Source organism: Hemiscyllium ocellatum, chromosome 15 (assembly GCF_020745735.1).
Source record: "Hemiscyllium ocellatum isolate sHemOce1 chromosome 15, sHemOce1.pat.X.cur, whole genome shotgun sequence".
Classification (NCBI taxonomy): domain Eukaryota; kingdom Metazoa; phylum Chordata; class Chondrichthyes; order Orectolobiformes; family Hemiscylliidae; genus Hemiscyllium; species Hemiscyllium ocellatum.
This window is the reverse complement of record NC_083415.1, coordinates 57,051,165-57,074,113: the sequence shown is the minus strand read 5'-3', so window position 1 is coordinate 57,074,113 and position 22,949 is coordinate 57,051,165. Positions and strand designations below refer to the sequence as shown.

The following is a 22,949-nucleotide window of genomic DNA, read 5'->3' as shown; positions in this document are numbered from 1 at the left end:
CTCACATCTAAATTAAACTCCATCTGCCACTCCTCAGCCCATTGGCCCATCTGATCAAGATCCCATTGCATTCTGAGGTAATCTTTTTTGCTGTTCACTACACCTCCAATTTTGGTGTCATCTGCAAGCTTGCTAACTATACCTCTTACCTCTCTCTCACCTTAAAAATAGACCTCCTAGTCTTGAAATCCCCCACCTGAGGGAAAAGACACTTGCTATTCATCCTATCTACGCCTATGATTTTATAAACCTTTGTAAGATCATCCTTAACTTCCTACACTCCAGTAAGTAGGGTTTGGCGGGATATGGGCCGGATGTTGGCAGGTGGGGCTAGATTGTGTTGGGATATCTGGCCGGGTTGGATTGAAGGGTCTGTTTCCATGCTGTACATCTCTATGGCTCTTAACTTCCTATCCAGCCTCTCCTTATAACTCAAACCTTCCTTTCCTGGCAACATCCTGGTAAATCCTTTCTGAACCCTATCCACTTTAATAATATCTGTCTCTAACAGAGCGATAGGAACTACCTTTAGTACTCCAAAAGAAGCCTCACAAATGCCCTGTACAACCTCAACAGGATATCCCAACTCCCATGCTCAATGAAGGCAAGCATGCTAAATACCTTCTTAGCCACCCTGATAGAGGTTTATAAAACGAGAAGTATAGATAGTGTTAATAATGGTAGTCATCTTCTCCCTAGGATGGGGTATTTCAAGACTGGGGAGTGTATTCTTAAGGTGAGAAGAGAGAGATTTAAAAATTACACGAGAGGTAAATTTCAAATGGACTGGTTGAACCAAAGGGCCTTGTTTATGTGCTGCAGGATTCTATAACTCCATCTATACGTGACACAAATTTCAAAGAATTATGTACCTGAATTCCTAGGTCCCTCTGTTCTCTACCCAAGGCCCCATTTTTAATAGTTCAGGTCCTGTCCTTGTATGTTTTACCAAAATGAATAGAGTTTGTTCTGTTATAATGCATGTTTTGTTTATGCAAATTCACTGTAACGTGATTGGAGACACTGTTTCTAAAGTGCAAACTTTTACAGGGGTATATTGGTTATAATGGGATTCCAGCCCATTAGCTTAAATGGTGTCGCTATTACTGTGATTGTCTTATAATACGGAATTGCTTGAGAATGGAACTGGGCTTTTGCCCAAAACGTCAATTTCGCTGCTTGTTGGATGCTGCCTGAACTGCTGTGCTCTTCCAGCACCACTGATCCAGAATACCATTTTTTTAGCAGGTACGACTGTATCTCACATTTATCCAAATTAAACTCCATCTGCCACTCCCTCAGTCCATTGATCCAATTGATAAAGAGCTCTTTTCAAGAGAAAAGAGCCTCAGTCTGTTAAATCCTTCCAGCTGAGTGCAATCTCTCAGTTCTGAAATACTTCCAGTGAAACTCTCATGCATCTGTCCCTGTGCTTCCATATCCTTGTTAATATGGAAGCCAGAACTGTTCACAGCACTCTGAGGGGAAAGATCCACTTAACAATAAAGGAAAATTGAACCCACAGTGAACTGACCTGATTCTAAACAAGATTATAACCAAATTTAACATTAATGCCAGCTCCATTTATCAGCCGTGTCTGTCCAGAAATGATTCTGCAATGGGCTGCCTTTGGCCACTAGGAGACACTGAGACACTGATTCTGGAAGGATTACTGTTGAAGCCAGAATTACAAAAAGACCAGTAGGTCTGTGGAAAGGCTGCCAGAAGAAGAGAAAGAATTCGATAAACATACAAGTCGGGAGCAGGCTCGCACATGCTAATTTTCTGGATTCCGAATTAATACGTAGGCAATATTCTAGCAGGGTTCATCAAATTGTAATTTTAGCCTAGCTAGCCCAAAAGGCACTCAGGCAAAATAATAGTATGTTATTATGATGCAAGCTACACAATACTCTGTCAAATATAGCAGTATCTGTTTTAGAGTCCTCTTCAAGGCTGGTTAAATAAAGAAACAATAAAGAAGCCAGCACTGTTAATGTCTGTGAAGCCCTATCGAAAACACAAACAAGGTGAACGCACTCTGTCACTGAACACGTCAGTCATGATTTGGAGATGCCGGTGTAGGACTGGGTGTACAAAGTTAAAACTTACACAACACCAGGTTATAGTCCAACAGATTTAATTGGAAGCACTAGCTTTCAGAGTGCTACTCCTTCATTAGGTGGTTGTCAAGGAGCAGCGCTCAGAAAGCTAGTGCTTCCAATTAAACCTGTTGGACTATAACCTGGTGTTGTGTGATGTTTAACTTTGTCACCGAACAAGAGGGACTTACATCTTTCATGACCACCAGTCACCTCAAAGCATCTTCAGATGAAGCACACCCTTCATACAGTCACCAGTGCAATATGGGAAACACAGAGTCAGACAATCCTTACAGTGTGGAGGCAGTCCATTAAGTCCACACCAACCCTCCGAAGAACAACCCAGACCCACCCCTACCCATGTAACCCTGCACTTCCCATGGTTAACCCACTCAGCGTGCACGTCACTGGACACTACGGGCAATTTACCATGGCCAATCCAACCTAACCACACCCTTTGGACTGTGGGAAGAAACCGGAGCACCCAGAGGAAACCCACACAGACAAGGAGAGAATGTGCAAACTCCACACGGATAGTCGTTCGAGGCTGGGATTGAACCCATGACCCTGGAGCTGTGAGGCAGCAGTGCTAACCACATGGTAGCCAATCTTTGCACAGCAAAATCCCACAAATGGCAATATGCAAATAACAGCAGGTTCTGTTTTTAATGTCATTAATAACAGGAATAGATGTCTCAACACAGCACCAAGCAGAAGGTGATTTTGATGTTTTTCAATATATTCTGTCATGGGATGTGACTATTACCGGCAAAGCCACCATTAGCTGCCAATCTCTAATGACCCTTGAGGAAATGATGATGAACCACCTTCTAGCGTTGTTACAGTTCGTCTGGTAACAGCGGAGCACTGAATAGTGTGCTGGGTCCTTACATGTTCAGCAGGAAACAGGGATCCTCAGTTTAACATGTCAGTCTGGGAACACCACATCCACAAAATCTGCCTGCCTTGGATCTGGTGTGTTTTAAAAGCAAATACTGTGAATGCTGGAAATCTGAGACAAAAAGGGACAAAAGAAAGGATGGCAAATTCAGCACCAGTGGAGAGAAATAGAGCTAACATTTCAAGCCTTCCACTGCAGGTGAAGTACACAACAGAATTAACGTGTATTCCTGGTTCTTAAACGTCTTCAAGGTCATTAACTTGAAACAGTAACTTCGTCTTTCTCCACACATGCTGTCTGACCTACTCAGATTTTATTGCCGTTTATTTCCCCTTACTTGGTTGCTTATGTCAAGTAGCACTTCAACCCACAATCCTCTGACTTAGAGGCAAGACACACCACCCACAGAGAGATGTTGAGAACTGCAAATGCTGGAGAGTCAGCGTGCGTAAAGAGTTGAGCTGGAAAAAGCACAGCATCAGAGGAGAAACACCAACCACTGAGCCACACTCGGATTCTAAAAAAGGGTAAAGAACATAAAGGGAGTCATGGTAACCCTTTGCCACTGTTTTATTACATGGTTCAATATCACAGTATGTTTGAGGACTTTGCAGATGGTCAAGGTGAAGGCAAAGTCGAGGGCTGTCTTTAGATTTAGATTCAAAGTAACTCAATTTATTATAAACTCAAACTAAATGTCAATGATCAGATATATACCAGGCTCTTGCTTATAGTCACATCAAATTAAGACTAGTCTGTATTCAAAGCCATGCTCCCTCAATGGTCTTGCAGAGAGGAGAAAGTGAGGATTGCAGACGCTGGAGATCAGAGTCGAGAGTGTGGTGTTGGAAAAGCACAACAGGACAGGCAGCATCTCAGGAGCAAGAGAATCGGCGTTTCAGGCAAAAGCTCTTCATCAGAAATGAGGCTGTGAGCCAAGGGTGTAGAGATATAAATGGGAGGGAGGGGGGGGCTGGGGGAAGGTAGCTGAGAGTACGATAGGTGAATGAAGGTGGGGGTAATGGTGATAGGTCGGAGAGGAGGGTGGAGTGGATAGGTGGGAAAGAAGATGGACAGAGAGGACAGGTCATGAGGGTGGTGCTGAATTGGGATCTGGGATATGGTAGGGGGAGGAAACTGGTGAAATCCTTATTAACCCCGTGTGGTTGGAGGGTGCAAAGGTGGAAGATGAAGTGTTCTTCCTCCAGGCGTTGGGTGAAGTTTTGAGTGATGTCTTGTCAAGTTTTCTTCCAGGGTGTTCTAACTTTGCCCACTCTGGTATTTCTACTCAGTGATGTGCAGCTCTATGATGTCATCACACAGTTGCTTCATGATCTTAATCCTCTCTCACAACAATGATCAGATGCATCATGGACTGGGGAGTATCCAAATTTAATCTCAGGAAAGCAGACTTCAGCGGCTCTGTGTCAAAGAAGGCAAAATCAATCAGGTGACTGCTCCTGCCTGGTACCCAGTTGGACGTGGCACAGCAGGATCTGACTGGGCACCTCACCTCACAGTCAAATCATGAGCTGGCACCTCTATCGCAGTTCAAACAGGTAGCTGAGTTATCGAAGGGCAATGCAATCTCTATGGTGACGAAGTGTCAACAAATTAATGGGATAAAATTGGAAAGGGAGTGGGGAAATAGGAGGAATTGTCCAGTGGAAACTTCAGGACATGGGAAAGTAATTAAAAATAAGATGTGAAAATATATATTAATGTTTCGGCTGCCAAATATAGTAACGACCAAAGAACAAGATAAGTTCCCATATGCCGTTACAAGGCCTCCATCAAAGGATCTACCCCACCCAGTGCTCACTGAACTCGAAACAGCTGCATTGGCCTCATGATCTTCTGACATGTCCCTCACCTACCACGTATCAAAAGCTAAATGAAACAAAAATAGTTTTAATGAGAACACAGTGAGTCTTGTTTTTGACATGAAGACATAAAGTGCCCAATCATACTGCATTAATCTGCAACCCTCTGGGCCTTCAGCCAGCTGGGTGTTCCTGGTTTTGCACAAATTCTGCTCTTTCGTTACTTAGATTGAACCTCCTCGAATTCTGATGACAAGAGCACCAAGATCCCAGAGGAAGTTTCGACAAGCTGCCCCTTCACACCCACCAGCTCTGGAGCAGGTGCCTTGGTGGGAACGGCAGCCTTAAAAAAAGTGTGGCTTCACAAGCCAGTGAACACCTCACTGTGAGGGTTCTGGCCAAGGAAGAAATACTCAAGGCTGCTGGCACTGTGTGGACCGCCAGGAACCAGGAGGCTACCCAGCCACAGGAAGGAGAGGAACATGTGGTGATGGCAAACAGAGGGAGTGTTTGACCAAGTGCATATGGAGGGACAGGAACAAACAGGGGGGTTTGACCAAGTACACATTCAGAAACAGGAACAAACAGGGGGATTTGACCAAGTACACATTCAGAAACAGGAACAAACAGGGGGGTTTGACCAAGTGCACAGAGAGGAACAGGAACAAACAGGGGGGTTTGACCAAATACACAGAGAGGAACAGGAACAAACAGGGGGGTTTGACCAAATGCACAGGGAGGGACAGGAACAAACAGGGGGGTTTGACCAAATGCACAGGGAGGGACAGGAACAAACAGGGAGGGTTCCCCAAGTGCACAGGAAAGAACAGGAACAGGGGGCTTTGACCAAATGCACAGGGAGGGATAGGAACAAACGTGGGTGGGGGGAGGTTTGACCATGGACAGATGGGTGTAACGTACACACAGCTGCACAATGCAGTTGTTTGGCTGTTTCCATGGAGAGGTGACCTACTGGGGACACACACGCACACATGCTCCTCCCTGCCCTCCATCACTCCAGCCATTGCTCCGAAGGACCGGAGGCACGGCAATAGTCGGAGAATGGGCGAATCTGGCATCCACTCCAGATGTGTCTTCTTCTAAGGATTCTGGATCAGTGGTGCTGGAAAAGCACAGCAGTTCAGGCAGCATCCGAGGAGCAGTAAAATCGAAGTTTCGGGCAAAAGCCCTTCATCAGGAATAAAGGCAGAGAGCCTGAAAGGTGGAGAGATAAGCTAGAGGAGGGTGGGGGTGGGGAGAAAGTAGCATAGAGTACAATGGGTGAGTGGGGGAGGGGATGAAGGTGATAAGTCCGGGAGGAGGGTGGAAAAGAAGATAGGCAGGAAGGACAAGTCATGGGGACAGTGCTGAGCTGAAGTTTGGAACTAGGGTGAGGTGGGGGAAAGGGAAATGAGGAAACTGTTGAAGACAGGACAATGGCAGGAAGAGGAGCAATACACAGCTCCCTCAGGACACCCCTGTCAGGATACTCGCAGGGTGGTCAAGTCCTCTACACCCACCCTGCCTGCTCCTCTAAGCCTGGGATTTTCCAGCAGTGGTGGCTGCACTGGCCTCTGGCAAGAAGACCCTCAGCTCCTTTGAGCAGCAAACCTCCAGGATCAAAAGGCTCTCCAACTGAGCATGCTCCCTTCATTCCAGCTGCAGAGAACTGGGACAACTCCAAGAAATAGTGGGGGGGGGAAGAAAGAAGAAAACCAATCGAGGGTACTTTGGTGGCACTTCCAGTGACATTGCATTGTATCTGAAATCTCACATTTGTATAAAGCATGGTCAAAGAGGTAGGTTTTAAGGAGCTCGAAACAGTGGCGTGCCATGGGTGTAGGGAGGGAGTTCTAGAGTGAGAGTTTAAACCTCTGAAAATGCAGACACTAATGATGCAGCTAGCTAAGGCTAGAGTTAGAGACTGTTGTAGAGCTGGAGGAGATTACAGCAATAAGAGGGACAAAGCAATGGATGGACTTGAAAACAGAATGAGAATGTTTAAATCAAATACATCACATCCAAATCACTGATACAGGTTGTGAATCACTGAGGCTCTAGCACTGATCTTGTATCCCGATAGTCACTGTGTGCGGACCTGAAAATGAGCCATTTCTTTCTTCTCCCTGTTTTCTATCCATTATCCAATTTGCTCTCCGGGCCTATATATTATTCTCTTTTGCAACTGCTCTAATGCTTCTTACTGACCTCCTGCAGTACCTTGCTGGAAGCTTTCTGAAAATCCAAATACACCGCATCCACAAATTCCCCTTATTTACCCTGCAAATTACATCCTCAACAATCTCAAACAGGTTTGTCAAACTCGATTGCTCTTTCACAAATCCATGTTGACTCTGCTCAATCTGTCAACCCACAACCATTATTTTCTACGCATCCAGTTACCTCATCCTTTATAACAGATGCTAACACTTTTCCTTCTCCTGATGTCAGGCTAACAGGTCTGTAGTTCCCTATTTTTTTTCTCCCTCCTCTCTTAAATAGTGAGGTAACATTTCCTGCCTTACAAACTGTAATAAGCTTTCCAGAATCAATAGAATTTGGTAGGTGACACAATCATTACCTCTACAGCCAACTGGATATTAGTTAGGCCACTTTTGGATACTGCATGCAATCCTGGTCTCCATCCCATAAGTAGTATGTGTTTTTCGTGCTGTACATCTCTATGACTCTATGAAACTTGAAAGGGTTCAGAAAAGATTTACAAGGATGATGTCAGGGTTGGAGGGTTTGAGCTATAGGGAGAGGCTGAACAGGCTGGGACTGTTTTCCCTGGAGCATCAAAGGCAGAGAGGTGACCTTATAGAGGTTTATAAAATCAGGAGGAGCATGAATAATGTAATCAGACAAGGTCTTTTTACCAGGGTTGGGTAAGTCCAGAACTTGAGGACATAGGTTTAGGGTGAGAGGGGAAAGATTTAAAAGGGACTTAAGGGGCAACGTTTTCACACAGAGGATGGATGGAATGAGTACAGAAACAGACCGTTCGGTCCAACTCATCCATGCCGACCAGATATCCTAACCTAATCTAGTCCCACTTGCCAGTACTTGACCCATATTCCTCCAAACCCTTCCTATTCAAATACCCATCCAGAGGCCTTTTAAATGCTGCAATTGTACCAGCCTCCACCACTTCCTCTGGCAGCTCATTCCATACACGTACCACCCTCTGTGTGAAAAGGTTGCCCCTTAGGTCTCTTTTATATGTTTCCCCTCTCACCCTAAACCTATGCCCTCTAGTTCTGGACTCCCCGACCCCAGGGAGTCTTTTTGTCCATTTACCCTATCCATGTCGTTCATAATTTTGTAAGCCTCTGTAAGGTCAACCCTCAGCCTCCAACGCTCCAGGGAAAACAGCCCCAGCCTGTTCAGCCTCTCTTTATAGCTCAAATCCTCCAACTCTGGCAACATCCTTGGAAATCTTTTCTGAATCCTTTCAAGTTTCACAACATCTTTCCGATAGGAAGGAGTCCAGAATTACACGCAATATTTCAAAAGTGGCCTAACCAATGTCCTGTACAGCCGCAACATGACCTCCCAACTCCTGTACTCAATATTCTGACCACTAAAGGAATACATACCAAATGCCTTCTTCACTATCCTATCTACCTGTGACTCCACCCTCAAGGAGCTATGAACCTGCACTCCAAGGTCTCTTTGTGCAGCAACACCTTCCTCGGATGCTGCCTGAACTGCTGTGCTCTTCAAGCACCACTAATCCAGAACCTGGTTTCCAGCATCTGCAGTCATTGTTTTTACCTCCATTTGCCACGTCTCAGCCCATTGGCCCATCTGGTCCAGATCCTGTTGTAATCTGAAGTAGCCCTCTTCACTGTCCACTACACCTCCAATTTTGGTGTCATCTGCAAGCTTACTAACTGTACCTCTTATGCTCACATCCAAATCATTTATGTAAATGACAAAATGTAGAGGACCCAGCACCGATCCTTGTGGCACTCCACTGGTCACAGGCCTCCAGTCTGAAAAACAACCCTCCACCACCAACCACTGTCTTCTACCTTTGAGCCAGTTCTGTATCCAAATGGCTTTTCTCCCTGTATTCCATGAGATCTAACCTTGCTAACCAGTCTCCCATGGGGAAACTTGTCAAACACCTTACTAAAGTCCATATAGATCACGTCAATCTTCTTTGTTACTTCTTCAAAAAACTCAATCAAGTTTGTGAGACATGATTTCCTATGCTGCAAATGTGTTGCTGGTCAAAGCACAGCAGGTTAGGCAGCATCTCAGGAATAGAGAATTCGACGTTTCGAGCATAAGCCCTTCATCCTATGCACAAAGCCACGTTGACTATCCCTAATCAGTCCTTGCCTTTCCAAATACATGTACATCCTTCCAACAACTTGCCCACCACCGACATCAGGAGTTCCTGAAGAAGGGCTCATGCCCGAAACGTTGATTCTCCTGCTCTTTGGATGCTGCCTGACCTGCTGAGCTTTTCCAGCAACACATTTTTCAGCTCTGATCTCCAGCATCTGCAGTCCTCACTTTGTCCTAGAAGATATCCACAAAAGACACCTGCACTAGCTGCCTATCTCTCTTACCCTTCCTGGAGTTAACCCATCTATGTGACTGCATCTCAGACTTTCCCCCCTCCCTAAAACTGCCATCCATCACATATTGTTGCTGTTGCAAATTCCTCATTGCTTCTAACTGTCTCTCCAACCGATCCACTCGATCTGATAAGATAAACATCCAACAGCATTTATGGCTGATATAATCCACAGTAACCCTTAAACTCTCTTTAAACTCCCACATCTGACAAGAAGTACATATCACTGTACAAAAAGCCATTTTTGCTCCCTCATAATCTACAGATCCAGAAAATAATACTGTCTTATTCCTCTACAAAACACTGCCCCAGGTTGAATTAATAGTTATGGTTTATATTTTAAGTTTAATCAGGAGACATATTTCCAAAAACGTATAATCAAGAAAGAACCCACTGTACTCACTAATACAGCCTCTCTCCTGGACAGACTTAAAACAACGATTAACTTATCTGAGTCTGTGCTGTGAACTTCGCCCAAACAGTTCCTCCAAGATTGACTGTCAATTTCAATGTTTGTTAATTTTCCCAGACACACTCCGACGTCCAGTGATACATGAATTCAAAACAGCAAAGGCAGTAACTGTGCAGGTTCTCTCTCTCTCTCTCTCTCTCTCTCTCTCTCCTGCAATGTCCTCACCATATGCTTCCAGTCGATGTGGACTTGTTGGGCCAAATGGCCTGTCTCAAAAGTGCAGGGATTCTATTATCTTTTTGACCAGTCTCCCATTTTGACTGTGTCAAAAGTCTTGAGATTAATAATTAATTATTTCACTGATTAAGTTTTAATTAAAGTCCGTAATCCTGCCTGGACTTGTATTTGTATTATTTCAGTAAATGTTTTACTTACCCCAATTGAATTTTCACTTAGATTAGTAGGAAGTACTCAACAATCAATCTAGTAAGCTTTACTGGTAAACCTACCATTGATGAAGAAAACCTTACAATTACTAAAATTATTCATTATTTGGAGATGCCGATGTTGGACTGGGGTGTACAAAGTTAAAAATTGCACAACACCAGGTTATAGTCCAACAGGTTTAATTGAAAGCACTAGCTTTCGGAGCAACGCTCCTTCATCAGGTAACAACCACCTGCCAAAGGAGCAGTGCTTCGAAAGCTAGTGCTTCCAATTAAACCCATTGGACTATAACCTGATGTTGTGCAATTTTTAAAATCATCCAAGTTTTGAAAGATGAATGAGAAAAATATTTATTAATCAATCAACTACCAATTTTCTTGCAATGTCACACTTCATCAGGAAACATTAAACAGTAAATGGCAGGACTTTTAGGAGCGTTGATATATAGAAGGATATTGAGGTGCAAGTTCATAGCTGCTTGAAAGTGACTGCACAACTGATTAAGGTGGTAAAGAAGGCATACAGCATTCCTGTCTTCATCAGGGCATGGAGTGTAAACATTGGCAAGTCAGGCTGCAGTGAAACAAAACTTTAGTTAGGCCACTTTCGGAATATTGTGTACAGTCCTGACCACCTCACAATGGGAAGGATTTGGATGCTTTGGAGAAGGTGCAAAAGAGGTTTATGAGGATGTTACCTGGATTGGAGTGCATTAGGTATAAGGAGAGGTTGAAAATGTGTTGCTGGTTAAAGCGCAGCAGGTCAGGCAGCATCCAAGGAACAGGAAATTCGACGTTTCGGGCACTTTTTACATAAGGAGAGGTTGGACAAACTTGGATTGCTTTCACTAGAATGTCAGAGGCTGAGGCGCGATCTGATGGAGGTAAATAAAATTATGAGAAGCATGGATAGGGTGGATAGTCGGGGCCTTTCTCCAAGGGTGGAAATGTCAAATACTAGGGGGCATAGGGTTAAGGTGAGAGGGGGGAAGTTTAAAGGAGATGTGTGAGGCAAGTTTTTTTTTACACAAAGGGTGGTAGGTGCCTGGAACGCACTGCCAGGGGAGGTGGTAGAAGCAGATACAACAGAGACGTTTAACAGGCATTTAAACAGACACATGACCAGGCAGGGAATAGAGGGACACAGACTGTGTGCAGGCAGATGGGATTAATTTTGAATGGTATCATGGTTGGTACAGACATGGTGGGCCGAAGGGCCTGTTCCTGTGCTGTTCTGTTCTACAGCTGAACTCAGAGCAGAATCTGTGCTGTTCTATGTTTTCACCACCTCTAAAGGTTATTTAAACCAAACAGCAGTGAAAGCTGCTGAAGTCAAATTTCCATTGGGAATACAGGAATAAAGTTAGGTCTTTCAGCCCTTTGAGCTGTTCAGCTATTATTCATCACCACAAAGTACACAGAGAGTAAAGCATTCAGTAACAGGACCGGGTAGAGTCAGTCTCTGAGCATTTACTCAATCTCATTTTAAATTGCTGGCTAGCTGATCGATGTATATTTTAACTCTACTTAGACATAGAGAGTCATAGAGATGTACAGCATGGAAACAGACCCTTCGGTCCAACTCGTCCATGCCAACCAGATATCCCAACCCAATCTAGACCCACCTGCCAGCACCTGGCACATATCCCTCCAAACCCTTCCTATTCATATACCCATCCAGATGCCTTTTAATTGGTGCAATTGTACCAGCCTCCACCACTTCCTCTAGCAGCTCATTCCATACTCGTACCACCCTCTGAGTGAAAAAGTTGCCCCCTTAGGTCTCTTTTATATCTTTCCCCTCTCATCCTAAACCTATGTCCACTAGTTCTGAACTCCCACAACCTAGGGAAAAAAAACTTTGTCTATTTATCCTATCCATGCCCCTCATGATTTTATAAACCTTTGTAAGGTCACCAGTCAGCCTCCAACGCTCCAGGGAAAACAGCCCCAGCCTATTCAACCTCTCCCTATAGCTCAAATCGTCCAACCCTGGCAACATCCTTGTAACTCTTTTCTGAACCCTTTCAAGTTTCACAACATTTTGCCGATGGGAAGGAGACCAGAATTGCACACAATATTCCAACAGTGGCCTAACCAATGTCCTGTACAGCTGCAACATGACCTCCCAGCTCCTGTACTCAATACTCTGAACAATAAAGGAAAGCATACCAAATGCCTTCTTCACTATCCTATCCACCTGCGAGTCCACTTTCAAGGAGCTATGAACCTGCACTCCAAGGTCTCTTTGTTCAGCAACACTCCCCAGGACCTTACCATTAAGTGTATAAGACCTGCTAAGATTTGCTTTCCCAAAATGCAGCTCCTCACATTTATCTAAATTAAACTCCATCTGCCACTTCTCAGCCCATTGGACCAAAGGGTCTGTGTCCATGCTGTACATCTCTATGACTCTAAGTACACTTCCATGGGCCAACCATCTGCAGTTGCCTCATCAATGACCTTCCCTCCATCATAAGGTCAGAAGTGGGTGGAATGTTCGCTGATGATTGCACGATGTTCAACACCATATTGAGTAGATATTGAAATAGTTCATGTTCAAATGCAACAAGATCTGGGCAATATCCAGGCTTGGGCTGACAAATGGTAGGTAACATTTGTACCGCACAATTGCCAGACAATGACCATCACCAATAAGAGACAATCTAACCACTGCCCCTTAACATTCAATGGTATAACCATCAGCCCTCACGATCAACATCCTTGGGGTTATCAGTTACCAATTTGACCAGAAAGTCAACTGGACTCACCACATAAACACAGTGGCTACATGAGCAGGTCTGAGGTTAGGCATACTGCAGCTAGTAACTCATCTCCTGACTCCCCAAAGCCTGTCCATCATTAGCAACGCACAAGTCAGGAATGTGATGCCATACTCCCCATTTGTCTGGATGGGTGCAGCTCCAACAATATTCAAGAAGCTTGATACTATCCAGGACAAAGCAGCCCCCGCTTGATTGGCACCACATCCACAAATATTCACTCTCTCCATCACCAAGGCTCAGTAGCAGCAGTGTGTACCATCTACAAAACGCAGTGCAGACATTTATCAAAGATTCTTAAACAGCACCTTCCAAACCCATGACCACTTCCATCTAGAAAGGCAAGGGCAGCAGGTACATGGGAACATCACCACCTGCAAGCTCCCCTCCAAGCCACTCACCATGCGGAGTTGGAAGAATATCACTGTTCTCTTAATGGCGCTGGGTCAAAATTCTGGAATTGCCTTCCTAATGGCATTGTGGGTCTATCTTTAGCATATGGACTGCAGCAGGTCAAGAAGGCAACTAGGGACGGGCAATAAATGCTGGCCCAGCCAGCAACACCCATATCCCACAAATGAATAAAAAAAAGGATTTTATATTCAGAGCATTCGAAAACTATTAAAAATTGAAATAAAAAGCTCGGGATTTACAAATGTGCAATGAAGTGTTACAAGACCTGAACCTGCACCTCCTATGTTTCCCTCCATTAAGGAGCTTTAGGAGTGGAGATTGTCGGATTTCTTAATTCACATCCCAAATATTTGGACTGCTTTCTCCATGTTGGCAAATAGTAACCTTCAGAAAATACTCAACATTGTCACCAGATGGCGCATGGGGGTCATGAAGCATTCAAAGACAGAAGTTTGTACAGCACTTGGACTATCCACATCACATTGTAAACTGTTTAACAGTTTTGAGGGAGAGAAAAATGAGAAAGATTTGCATTTATCTTACACCTCGCACACCCCAAAGTGGGTTACAGTAAAGAAAACATTTCTAAGGTGCTGTAATGTCACAAATATTACAACCAATATTTTTCACAGTAAGGTCCCAGAAATAGAGTCATAATCATGGAGATGTACAGCATGGAAACAGACCCTTCAGTCTAACCTGTCCATGCCGACCAGATATCCCAACCCAATCTGGTCCCACTTGTCAGCACCCGGCCCATATCCCTCCACATAGTATGTGCTCACAAGCAGATAATCTCCTTGAGTCACATTTTTGTGAATGATGGGTTTTGGTCAGAACAACAGGGAGAAATAATGTTTTGGAATAAGGCCACCAGTCAGGGAAACAAGGTCTCAGTTTAAAGTCTCATCTAAAATTCAGTACCTCCGATAGTGTAGCAGTCCCTCAGTACTGCATTGGAGCAAATCAGGACAAATTTTCCAATCAAACTTCTGGAATGTGGCTTAAACGCACAATCTTCTGACTCCGAGGCAAATGTGACACCGCATTCTTCCATGGAATGAGCGCATCGCTGGCAAGACCTGAATTTGGCACTCAAATTGCTCTTTGTGGGTAGTTAAAGGTGAACTGCATTGCTGTGAGTCACATATAGATCAGTAAAGGGCTGCGGAATTATCTAGACCCACCTGCCTGCGCTTGGCCCACATCCCTCCAAACTTTTCTTAATCATAAACGTTACCAAATATCTTTTTAACATTGTCACTGTACCTTCCTCTGGCAGTGGTGGATGCACACTAATCACTCTCTGTGTGAAAAAGTAGCCCCTCATGTCCTTTTTAAATTTTCTTCTCTCACCTTAAAAATATGCCCCCTCATTTTGATCCACACTATGGAAAAGAACCTTGTCATTCAAATTATCTACGCCCCTCACGATTTTATAAGGTCATCCCTCAAACTCCTACACTCCAGTGAAAAAGGTCCCAGCCTTTCTAGTTTACTTTTATAACTCACATCCTCCATTCTTGGCAACATCCTGGTAAATCTCTTCTGTATAGACTCCATTTTAATAATATCCTTCCTATAACTGAGTGACCCAAACTGTATTTCAGAAGAGGCCTCACCAACATCCTGTACAACCTTAACATAACATTCCAGCTCCTATACTCAAAGGTCTGAGCAATAAAGGCAAGCGTGTTAAATGCTTTCTTAAACACCCTGTCTACATATGATACAGATTTCAAAAGATTATGTCTCAGAACTCCTAGATCTCTCTGTTCTACAACGCTACCCACAGCCCCGCCATTAATTGTATAAGTCTTGGCCTTGTTTGTTTTACCAAAATAGAACACCTCACATTTATCCAAACCAAGCTCCATCTGCCACTCCTCAGCCCATTGGCCCAATTGATCAAGATCTCTTTGTAAGCTCACATAACCTTCTTACCACCAATTTTGATGTCATCCACAAACTTAATAAACATGCCTCCTAAATTCTCTCCAAATTATTTGTATAAATGACAAACCATTTTGGTGGATCTTGTACTGATTCCTATGGGACACTACTGGTCACAGACCTCCAGTCCAAAAAACAAACCTCCACTCTGCAAAACAACCTGCCACTACCACCCTCTGTCTCCTACCATCAAGCTAATTTTCTATCCAATTGACAAGCCCATTCTGAATCCCATGTGATCAGACTTTACTAATTAAGTCTACCATGCGAAGCCTTGTCACTTTACTAAAGTCCAAGTGAACAATGTCTACCACTCTGTCTTCCTCAATCTTTTCAATTACTTCATTAAAAAGCTCAATCAGTTTTGTGAGACACAGTTTCCCTCTCATAAAACCATGCTGACTATCTTAATCGATCCATGCCTGTCCAAATGCAAGTAAATAGAGTCATATTTTTCAGAATCACCTCCAACAGCTCACCCACCACCAGTGTCAGATTCACAGGTCTATGGTTTCCAGGCTTCTTCTTATGACCTGGGCTGAAATGGACAGATTTTTAATCAGAAAGGGAATCAAAGGTTATGGGGAAAAGGCCAGAAATTGGAGTTGAGGATTGTCAGATCAGCCATGATCCCATTGAATGGCAGAGTAGACTTATAGAGTCATAGAGATGTAAAGCAAGGAAACACATCCTTCGGTCCAACATGTTCAGATATCCTAACCTAAGCTAGTCCCATTTGCCAGCACTATCCCTCTAAACCCTTCCTATTCATATACCCATCCAGATGCTTTTTAAATGTTGTAATTTTACCAGCCTCCACCACTTTCTCTGGCAGCTCATTCCACATATGCATCACCCTCTGTGTGAAAACATTGTCCCTTATGTCACCTTTTATATCTTTCCCCTCTCACAATAAACCTATGCCCTCCATTTCTGGACTCCCCCAGCTGAGATAAAAGACCTTGTATATTTATCCCATCCATGTCCCTCATGATTTTATAAACCTCTTTAAGGTCACCCTTCAGCCTCCGACACTCCAGGGAAAACAGCTCCAGCCTATTCAGCCTCTCCCTACAGCTCAAATCCTCCAACTCTGGCAACATCCTTACAAATCTTTTCTGAACCCATTCAAGTTTCACAACATCCTTCCAATAGGAAGGAGACCAGAACTGCACGCAATATTCCAAAAGTGGTCTTACCAATGTCCTATACAGCCACAATATGACCTCACAACTCCTTAACTCAATGTTCTAACCAATAAAGGAAAGCATACTAAATACCTGCTTAACTATTCTATCTACCTGTGACTCCACTTTCAAGGAGTTATGAACCTGTACTCCAAGGTCTCTTTGTTCAGTAACACACCCCAGGACCTTACCATTAAGTGTATAAGTCCTGCTCTGATTTGCTTTTCCAAACTGCAGCACCTCGCATTTATCTAAATCCAACTCCTTTCGCCACTCCTCAGCCCATTGGCTCATCTGATCAAGATCCCATTGTAATCTGAGGAAACTTTCTTCTCTGTCCACTACACCTCCAATTTTAGTGGGATCTGCAAACTTACTAACTATAACACCTAGGTTCACATTCAAATCATTTATATAAATGACGAAAAGTAGTGGACCCAGCACCGATCCTTGGGGCACTCCACTGGTCACAGGCCTCCAGTCTGAGAAACAACCCTACACCAACCCTCTTCTACCTTTGAGCCAGTTGTGGATCCAAATGCTTAGTTCTCCCTGTATTCTGGTCAAAGCACAGCAGGCCAGGCAGCATCTCAGGAATAGGGAATTCAACGTTTCGAGCATAAGCCCTTGATGAAGGGCTTATGCTCGAAACGTCGAATTCCCTATTCCTGAGATGCTGCCTGGCCTGCTGTGCTTTGACCAGCAACACATTTTCAGCTGTGATCTCCAGCATCTGCAGACCTCATTTTTTACTTCTCCCTGTATTCCATGAGATCTAACCTTGCTAATCAGTCTCCCACGGGGAACCTTGACAAATGTCTTATTGAAGTTCACATACAGAACAAAATTGGTCATCCGGACATCAGTTGTCCGAATTTCAAATTTTCTGAACAAGAAATCAAGGTCCGGTAAAAACGTTATACAGTATTCGAACAATCAATCAGTTATCCGAACAAAATCCTACTCGTCAGTCTGATTCGGATAATCAAGGTTGTTCTGTGAATCACGTCCACCACTCTGCCCTCATCAATCCTCTTGGTTACTTCTTCAAAAATCTCAATCAGGTTTGTGAAACAAGATTTCCACACACAAAGGCATGCTTATTGGCTGAATGGCCTACTTCTGTTTGGACGTCTTACAGTTGAATGGTCTTAATATCTCCTTCTTTAGCTTGGTGTCAATTTTGTCCTGATTACACTCTTGTGAAGTGTGGTTGGATGGTTTAAAGATACTATGTAAATATTAACTGTTGATGCGGCAGTACATCAGCTTTATGGTAACTTAGGCTTATGCTCGAAACGTCGAATTCTCTATTCCTGAGATGCTGCCTGGCCTGCTGTGCTTTGACCAGCAACACATTTTCAGCTCGTTTATGGTAACTTATACCATCCATGGCCAACTAGTAGCCCTCCTGAACCTGAACATATGTTCCAAGTTCAAGTCTTACTCTAGGCTTGCACCTAAAAAATTTAAGTCAACAGTGCAACACTGGAGTCTCTTGTGGCACAGTGATAATGTCCCTACCTCTGAGCTGAAAATGTGTTGCTGGAAAAGCGCAGCAGGTCAGGCAGCATCCAAGGAACAGGAGATTCGACGTTTCGGACATACGCCCTTCTTCAGGAGATTCCTGAAGAAGGGCTTATGCCCAAAATGTCGAATCTCTTGCTCCTTGGATGCTGCCTGACCTGCTGCGCTTTTCCAGCAACACATTTTCAGCTCTGATCTCCAGCATCTGCAGTCCTCACTTTCTCCTCCCTACCTCTGAACCAGGAAGCACAGATTCAATACCTACCTGCTGCAGATATGTGTCAAAACATCTCTGAACAGGGTGATTAGAAAATATCTAGGAACAATCAAGTTGTCCCTTTAAAAAGTCACAGTGCAGAACTCAGGGAGTCCTCCACTATGAGAGGTGCAGATGTCCTTAAACTCAACCTGGCTGCACATCAAAGATCCTGTGGTACCATTTTCAAAGAAGAGTCTGGAAGTTAGCCAAAAGGAAAGAACAGCAGAAGCTGGAAATCAGAAACAAAAACAGAAATTGCTGGAGAAACTCAGCAGATCTGGCAGCATCTCTGAAGACAAAATAACGCTTCAAGAACTGAGATCTGAAGAACTACCAATAGACCCGGACTTTGTTTCAGGCCAGTTATCTTGGCCAATATTTATCCATCAATCAACATACTTAAAAGACTGGACCATGTTAAAACTGTTATTCTGGACGATTAATGGAAGAAGATCGGCCAACTCCATTACAACCATTTATTTAATTGAATCTGGAGCCCTTTGTGACTAGTACTGGTCGAGAAGGGTGCTACATAAATGCAAGTCTGCGGCACTGACAAATACAATCTCTCATCCAGCAACGATGAAAGCCAGTTGCAGCCACTCACAGTTTGGAGTGCTTTTTAAACAGAAGAAAAAAGGATAGTGTTCCAGAGAGTTAAAATGAAATATAAACAGTTTTTTTTTAAAAAGTTGTGAAATATTCACGGGCCTTGTCTGAAAGGAAAAAGCATGTTTCTTTTTTGAAACATTTTTTCATCGCCGGAAAAAAAACTTTTTTTCTCTCTCAAGCTCGTTATCTCTGTGGTGCAATCTCGCTTTAAGGGAGTCCCCATGGTTGAGCTGGAGTTACAGCTGGTCGTCAGCGAGTGGTAAAGTAAACGCTCTGTTGGCTTGGTGCTTGTGTCAAGGGCAGACTGCCTGGCGCCTCTGAACACCTGGAGAAGTTCAGGTTAACTACATTCCTATACACACAGCTGATTCACTGGATTATATATACTAATCCTTTGTCAGCAGATGTGGTCCGAGTGTGACACCCAACTCGAAACTCGCCTGTAGCACTTCTTAATTCCCCCCCCCCCCCCTTAAATAAACAGTGTCTCCACCCCCCACCACACAACTGCTTGCGAAGGAGGAATTAACATTTTACGATCTAATAATAAAAACGTGGAAGTTCATTAGGATTTCAGTGAATTTACAACTGCACTTTTTTTAAATATAAAGGAATATAATTTTCCTAAAACTTTTACAAACTTTCTCGGGCAAGTTCAATTTATTTCATCACTGCTGAGACGACTGTTTTGCCTGGAGATTTTGCTTTAAATTAGTGATCCATTGATGTCTGTTTAATCTGTATTGTATGTCAGAGGGTGTTTGGAAGCCAAATAATTAAAAGGCTTAACTGTTCTTTAATGGCTTCAAAGTTTAGCAATAAATGTCAGCGAGCAGGTTGGAGTTCTGTTCCAACAGTGTTGTTCCAAGTTGACTTTAGGATATTAGGAGGGGACAATGTGGGGTCATGATTTTTTTTTGACATCACCGAAGTATTTATAAATTACACAGCCTAGACCTTTCCCAGTAGCGGTATATCGTGTCACAGATTTGTGCAGGAACTTTGCATTGTCAAAAAGTATAATAAATACCAAGCAGTTTAAAAAATGAGGATTGGGATCGTATCGAGGGTAGGGGGATACCGAATAATATCACAATACTCACAACTTTTTTTTAAAATGAGAAAAAATTACTTCACAATTTTTCCAAGTTTCCTTTTTAAAATAATCTTGGGTGCTCTAGTGGGTTCAAATCCTAAATGGATTTGTCTCGAGAATAGACTCTGAAATTGCATTCCTCTGTCTATGTTAAACTCGAGCAAGTTCCTGAAATTATAGTTGAATTGAAACCTGTGTGTGAAACTGAGTATTGAAGCCTGTGTATAAAACTGAGTATATAAGTGAGCAACTTTAGGACAGGGTGGATGGAAAATCCCCCGGAATTTCGAATAAAAATATGATCCTCCTTGTTTTATTAAAGTTTGTTTTATGTACATTTCCCAACAGCACGAGTTTTCAACCTCATTGTAAATAAGCCCAAACTTGGATCAACACCCACCTTGTGTAACAGAGATCAGCGTTAATCAATTACATGGAACATTTAAGTGCCTTCCTGGAGTAATCTTGTGCAAATTAATTATGTACGGTGCCTGGCAGATTGGGTTGTGGTAACACCCCTTCTCACATCTGCTTCAAGGCGCTTTCAGCTATTGTAAGTGAATGTTTCCGGTCGCTGCTTCACTCGTTAGTTCAATCACAGCAAAGCCGCTATGGTCATGCACATTACTCACCAGGTTTTTTTGGGGGGGAGGGAAAGCTTGTCATTTCGCCACGCTCATCTACAACATGCCTTTGCAATTGCTCAACCCGGGAAAAAAAAATCTTACCCCTCATTTTATTACGATGATTTATTTCAGTCGAAGGCTAATAAATCAGAATATGGGCCTCTCCACATGAGGAATGTGGAGGAAATCTTATGTCAGATGAGGAAATCTGGGACATTAATTGCTTTGGAACACCCTGGGAGTTTCTGCATAAACTCTTTGTCATTGTGTTCCAAGATATTGCAGTGTCAGAAAGCACACACAAAACAAGCTTTTAATTAATGTGACTAGTTTTTATTTTAATTCATCAAAAAGCAATAAAAAAATCTTTAGTACAACATTGTTGTAAACAATTCAATACACACTTACAAAGTATAAGATTTACAACTGAATCACCCCATAGGTCTCTAAAGGATGCCATATACAATCTCAATTCTAGACTCCATGTCTCGTTAATGGCCTGTGGTGTGGCGTCAGCTCACACATTACACATTTAAGAAGGTTGGCGCGGCTAATCGCAGTTAAATCTGTTGCTAGGCACGTCGCTAGGAAGAGTTACTAAAAACTTTGCTGTGCTTCCGCCTAGTTCCCGCGTCCACCTGGGTTCAGATGGAAGACTAAAATAAAGGAGCCGAGAGTCCTGGAGCCTGGCGATCACTGCAAGGGCTGCTCTCGCTTGGTGCCATGATCATCAAGACACTGGTCCCAGTAACATGATTTTTAATTTTGGAATTTCTCCCAGCTCTCCTCTTTTCCCCTCTCCCAGGGACTGCGGGATGGATGTACTGTTAATCCAGCACCACCGGATCATGTTATGTTATATTTAGCATCTGGAATACCTGGAAGAGACAGAGGAAGAAAAAAGATTAAAATTTTATTCTTAAATGAAGACAAAAAAAATCCCATTAAATCAGAACAACTCAGTAAGCATTGACATGATTACGAGTTAGCCAACACTGTCAAAAAGAGAAATTTGGGTTCAGATTCCCCTTCGTTAGTGCTTTTGGACTGTATCAACAGTAAGAAACCTGACCCGACACACGAGGGGCAAGTGGAGTTCCGCTTGAGAAGTGGCAACAATTTTGTACATACCTGCAAGTAAAGTGAATCCATTCAGCGACACAGAATCCTGTCATCACTACTCACACATGGAACCTAGAGATGGAGGGGGGAACAAATAACGGGGGAAATCGTTAAATCAACTTGCCAATCACCGCATTACGAAAAATTCACTAAAAAGTGTACTTTTCTTGAAATTAATGTTGATATGATTATTAAATAACATATATCCAGTCCTAAATAAGTAATGCTGTATACATTTAAATGTGTTTACAAATTTTTTAACACCAGGAAGTATTGAGTTTTACAAACTATTAGGTAAGTATTTATTCACCTCTGTTGACAGTCCTGTAACATCTGCACTGAGAGGGGTCCGAGACTGTGCTGTGGTCCCAGCGGCTGCCTGACACCCCATTCCCGGCTGGTCGTCCAATTCGAGCTGCAAGTCCCAGATATAATCGATGACATGCTGCAGGATCTCGACTTTGCTGACCTTCTTGTTCTGGGGCAGCGTGGGCACGAGTTCCTTCAGCTTGGTGTAGCAGCCGTTCATGTCGTACAGGAGCATGCTCATCTGCTCGTCCAGCAGCGGGGCGACTTTGTACTTAGCGATGGCGATGCTCTGCTCGGACAGACAGCGCACCACTTCCTGGCTGCAGCCCTGGCGCTTGAGCGAGCAGGCAGCGCTGACCACTTTCATGATCCGCTTGTGCTGGAAGAACACTCCACTGAAACTGAAGAGGCTGAGAAAATCGCTGTGACAACTCTGAAGTTGTCGGTGAGCTTTTATGCGCCACTACAAAAAAAAATGGGCGTCTCTCAAACCCTGAAATCCAGGCCCATGTCTGCGAGCGAATGACAACTGAATTCAGCAACAAAACGGGGTGTGGTCTACAGAGCTTCTAGGCCAATGGAAAACCCTGGTTTGCATCAAATTTTTGAAATCTGTCAAGAGTTGGCCGAGAGAGGGCTGGGGGGGGGATAAAATAAGGAAAAAAATGTACATATTTTGCTGAAGATGTGGGAATGCAGCTGGTTTGTATCTGGTGGGGGTCTGCAGGTGGGGGTCGCCTAAGGGCGTGGGTGGGGAAATAATTCATGAGAATGTAAACTCATCAG

The 22,949-nt window shown here is 43.5% G+C and overlaps 1 protein-coding gene across 1 annotated transcript; it reads right to left on the bottom strand.

The window, feature by feature from the left end:
* Positions 1-21,043: 21,043 nt before the first annotated feature.
* id1 (inhibitor of DNA binding 1, HLH protein) lies at positions 21,044-22,599 on the bottom strand. Its single transcript, XM_060836151.1, has 3 exons — positions 22,165-22,599; positions 21,864-21,926; positions 21,044-21,610 (listed from the first exon to the last, which is right to left on the bottom strand). The coding sequence occupies exons 1-2, from the start codon at positions 22,528-22,530 to the stop codon at positions 21,885-21,887; spliced, it is 408 nt and encodes a 135-aa protein (XP_060692134.1). The 5' UTR covers positions 22,531-22,599; the 3' UTR covers positions 21,044-21,610; positions 21,864-21,884.
* Positions 22,600-22,949: the final 350 nt, after the last annotated feature.

Bases quoted from the DNA above. Each gene is read 5' to 3' on its own strand.
- id1 (XM_060836151.1), bottom strand. From the start codon at position 22,530: ATGAAAGTGGTCAGCGCTGCCTGCTCGCTCAAGCGCCAGGGCTGCAGC. The intron at 21,927-22,164 runs GTGAATAAATAC...CTCCATCTCTAG, and splicing joins TTACAGGACTGTCAACAGAG to GTTCCATGTGTGAGTAGTGA.